This window comes from Oryzias melastigma, linkage group LG21 (assembly GCF_002922805.2).
Source record: "Oryzias melastigma strain HK-1 linkage group LG21, ASM292280v2, whole genome shotgun sequence".
NCBI lineage: Eukaryota > Metazoa > Chordata > Actinopteri > Beloniformes > Adrianichthyidae > Oryzias > Oryzias melastigma.
The window spans coordinates 7,356,298-7,360,763 of record NC_050532.1 but is presented as its reverse complement, the minus strand read 5'-3'; the positions used below and the strand labels follow the sequence as shown (position 1 = coordinate 7,360,763).

At 42.9% G+C, this 4,466-nt stretch overlaps 1 protein-coding gene across 3 annotated transcripts in view; it reads left to right on the top strand.

Annotated features, from left to right (window-relative positions):
• Positions 1–4,466, top strand: part of si:dkey-91i10.2 (uncharacterized protein LOC555224 homolog) — a 67,379-nt gene extending 62,913 nt beyond the window's left edge. For all 3 annotated transcript variants that reach the window (XM_024287030.2, XM_024287029.2, XM_024287031.2), the window contains 2 exons: positions 1,714–1,859; positions 2,154–4,466. In XM_024287030.2, coding sequence (XP_024142798.1) covers positions 1,714–1,859; positions 2,154–2,982 — 975 coding nt within the window. In that variant the 3' untranslated portion in view covers positions 2,983–4,466. The remainder of the gene's footprint in view (positions 1–1,713; positions 1,860–2,153) is intronic.

Here is a 4,466-nt window from a genome sequence, read left to right as displayed (position 1 = left end):
AAACCTTCAATCGAATTTTATACTGCAGCTTGTATTAATGGTTATGAGCAAATTACAGATATATTGTCAAGGGCCAACCCAGTGAGTTTAAATCTGTTTAAAGACCCACTCTGATGAAAACTGTGTTTTTAACATGTTTTTGTGGCATTTTTTCCGTTGATGAAGGACATGTAATTGGAAAATTATGCTTTAGTTATTTCTTTATTCAAGTCATTGTGAATCAGGAACAGAGTTTGAAAAATAGCTAATTTACAACAGAAAATGTGCTGAATGGGCCACAAGCTCCCTCCTCCGCTCAGCAACAGGAGGGGAAGGCGGCGGGGGAGGGGGGGTTGCTTCCCCTAATAAACTACTGCCGCTCTACAGAAACTATGTCTGACCAAATCAAACGGGTTTCTTGATTTTGGCTAAAAACAGCATAATTATCATTAAAAGACCACTGGGAGCGATTTTACACCGGATCAAAATATGATCGGAGTGGGATTTTAACGATGAGATCAGTTCTTATCATTGCACTTATTTATTTAATCATCATCATCAATCCAGACAAATCATTCCACCCTAAAAGTTGGCTATTGACACAGAGTGGTGGGGAGCTTGGATGTACATGAGGGTCTCCACAGAAAACAGAGACTCTTTAGACGCCAAGAGAAGTCGATTTATTACAAAAAAAAAGAGAATTATTTCAGTGCAGATTAAAATTTAAATGTCCATCCATTTTTTTTTCTGATCCTGCTGAATCCCTTTGGGATCACAGGGATACTGGATCCAAACCAGCTACTGTTGTCATAAGCGGGACACACCCTGAACAAATTGCCAGTCTGTTGTAGAGTAATGCACACACACATAGAGAGACAATTTTGAATCCCTAAGTAACCTATGAAGCATGTTTTTAGACAGTGCAAAGAAACTGGAGTGTCTGAATAAAACCTACACACGCACAAGGAGAACATGCAAAATCCACATAGAAAGAACTCAACCAGGATTTGAACCAGAGATTTGTGCTGACCCCTACACCATGGTCCAGCCCCCGCATTTTAAGATGTAAAAAAATTATTTCCAACGCATGTATACTTAACTACGGAAGCCGAAAATGGCCTACCCAACTTTTTTTTTTTTTTACTGTTTTCTCATGATAATGAGATCTACAATCTCATCTCATGATAATGAGATCTACAATCTCATTATCACGAAAACATTTTGTTTAGGGCGTAATAACGACATAATAAAGACACTACTAAACTTTAGCGTTCCTTTTTTGTGGTTGCTGTAGGCTGTAACCAACAACTCTCAACAACAGCAAAAGAAAACCTCCCCAAAAGTTGTTCTTTTGGTCAATTTTTGATTAAAATTGGAGCTATCCTTCTCAAATGCATTCATTTTGCCTCACGCACCAGTTTTATTTTTTTTCCTTTATCCAGCCAATAACTGAATCCTATAAACCCAAACTCCCGGCAACAGGTGGAATGACAGAACCCTAGGTCAACAAACGTCTCTGGTGTGTTCGCTGACCTCCAGATATTAGAAAAGTGACTACTAAAGCAAAAATGGGAAAGAAAGAAGTTGTTTCTGAGAACAACAGAACACCCTCTACTTGCCTGTCACTCATTAACTCCTGTTGCCCATCATCTCTTCAACAGTTGCCGTGGTTACTGCCTGTCCTGGCAGATGTGCAGACGATTCAAAAAAACTCTTTCTTGTGTTGGATTTCAGGGCGATGACGATCTGTTGACCGTCTACATCGGCGAAATCTTTCTGGAGTTTGTCAACATGCTGCCAGCCTTTCAGACCTACTGCCTACAGCAGTCCACCTCCGTCAACATGCTGAACACGCTGGAGAAGGAGAAGGAACTGCTCAGGTACACGCACCCTGCAAGATTTGTCGTCTTCTTCTTCCTGTTGTCATGTGTGACAGAGAAAATGCTCTGGGAGCTTTCTCTTGTTCCTGCCACGGCTGCTCTGTGTAATTCTTAATGGAAAAGACAGTGCGTTATCACTTATTCAGAGGAAGGTCTATTTTCAGGGTTGAGCTGCAATGAATCACATTTTTTTCAACAGAGTGGAACCTCAGCCATGACTCAGGCTGTTCTTTTCAATTATCATATTTTTTATGTCAAATATAGACTTTAGAATCTCTTCTTTTGTTTTTGCAGGATATTCTTGGACGTCTCCCAAAACGACAACACTGCGTTGCGCCGCATGAACCTGCGCTCCTTCCTTATGGCGCCCCTCCAGCGGGTGACCAAATACCCCCTTCTGTTGAGCCGCATCATCAAGGTCACCCCTGAATGCCACCCCGACTACACGCGTCTCCGTGAGGCCAAAAGTCGAGTGGAGTCCCACCTGGAACACATTAACATGAAGACCAAGCAGGAGGGCAACGGGGTCACCTGGTCGCTACGCTCGTTCCGCCGCGACAGCCGCAAGAACCGGGAGGTCATCAACATCGAGATGCGGGAGGTCTCCATGAAGACGGTGGGTTGGGCGAGGGAGAACACGCGGTTTGTCATGGAGGGGCCACTCCAGTTCTCCCAGCCGGCTGACGGTCAGTGGGTGAAGAAGGGCAGCCGGGCTCTCAAGTTCCAAAACGTCCAAAGTCTGTTGATGGTCCGGACGCAGCGCGATGGCGAGGCACAGGGCACCGATCAGGGTGCGAGGGGGGACCAGTGGGAAGGTGTCGGCGAGAGCGTTCGGGATGGCGTTCTCGTTCTGATCAAGGACAAAAGCAGCGGAAAATTCACTGTCCTGAGGGAGCCCATCCGCCTGGGAAACTGCGTGGTGTCCACAGACCCAGACTGCGAGGACACTTTCGAGGTCCTCGACATTCGGCGGGAGTCGTTTGTTTTCCGCGCCTCTGACAAGTCTCGCACCCAGCAGTGGTTCCACCAGGTTAAGAGGTACGCTCGGGACTTGGGCACCTGGAGGAAGAGGCGGAACGCTTTGCCCAACATTATGATCAACACGAACCAGATGCGCTCCTGAGGCTCGGCCTTCGTCCCTCATCGCTGTCGGACTGTAAATAACTTCTTCAACAGCAAAAACGAGCAGAAATATTTCCGAGTAGCACCGATGTTCCGTTAGGTTTCAGTAAAACGTCTCACAGAGGTGAGAGAAAAGTGAAGCACTTTTGCAAAGCTGGAAGCGCACCATACAGTCAAAAACAAAACAGCAAACATTTAGTTTTAGGAGAAGAATCTCGGACAACCAAAAACTTGGGCTGTGCTCGCCAGTCTTGATTGTAAAGACTGTTTGCTCTCGCAGAAACAGCTCTTTCTTTACTTAAGGTGTGTTTGATAAAAAGCCTGACTGAACGCAAAAAGACAAATTGTAGTCACTTTTTATACTAAGCCGCTTGGGGGCTTCCCGTTTGTTGTTTTTTTTTTTTTTGTTTCATTCATTTTTCCGTCTGTTCTCACTGCCCCTTCTCCTGTATGAGTGCTGTCCTCATACATTTTTTGGCAGCATAGCAACTTTTCACTGCCGGAGAAGAAGTTAAAGCATCTCCCATGAGCAGAGCTGCAGCCTCACTGGGTTCACTAGAACTCAAAGAACAGCAATAATTACGGCCAGTTCAAGTAGCTTCTGAATATGCATTTTCCTTCCGAAGATTTCCTGTTGGTGGTCCGTTTTAATCCTGCATACTCAAACTTGTCGTTTAACGTAATTAAAGCTTCTCCGCATCAGATTATTGGGGATTATTGTAGCTCAGTGAAGACGATTTTTGAGAAGTTTTCAGGTCCTCGTTCTGTGAAAAGAGCCGAGCTTTTCTGCCTTTTGTTCTCAACTTACACTGAACCATGATTCAAATACACTTCAGTACAATTTTTAACAGGAGAATGATTATGGGGTCAAATCAGGACCAGTTTAAGGAGAGCGAAAAAACAGATTTTAAATTTGAAAAACATTTTTTTTTTTTTAATTTGAAACTATTTTAAACTTGAAAGTGCACATTGCAAATTTAAAGGTTATACTGAAAAAAATAAATGTAAGAAAATATATATTTTATCAAAATGTGAAAATATAAAAAATTTGGGGGGGTAAATTGTAAATTAAAGCATGAATTAAAGCAAACTATGAACCTAAAACTGTTCCAAAGGAAACGCGTGGTAACATACTAAACTGTGGGAGAACTACTATCACTACTTCACCCAAATCTGGAAGAACATTCTTACTACTATACGTCACATCAGAAAAGGGACCACAGACGGTGCCAACAACAGACCCAGTTCTGGAACAGAAATGACGTCACCGTAATCTCTATCGCCCAATATCAATCGTGTCCTTGTAGCCAATGGGCTCAAAGCTCCGCCCCCATGTGAAAAAGGAGGTTTGAAACTGAATTGACTGAAAGTGAAGAGGGAGAATAATGGAAAGACAAAATTTAAAATTACAAAACATCAACTGTTGTAAACAAAAATGATTTTTCATTTTGGCAAAAAGTTGTAAGTTTAAAGTTTGTTTTTATT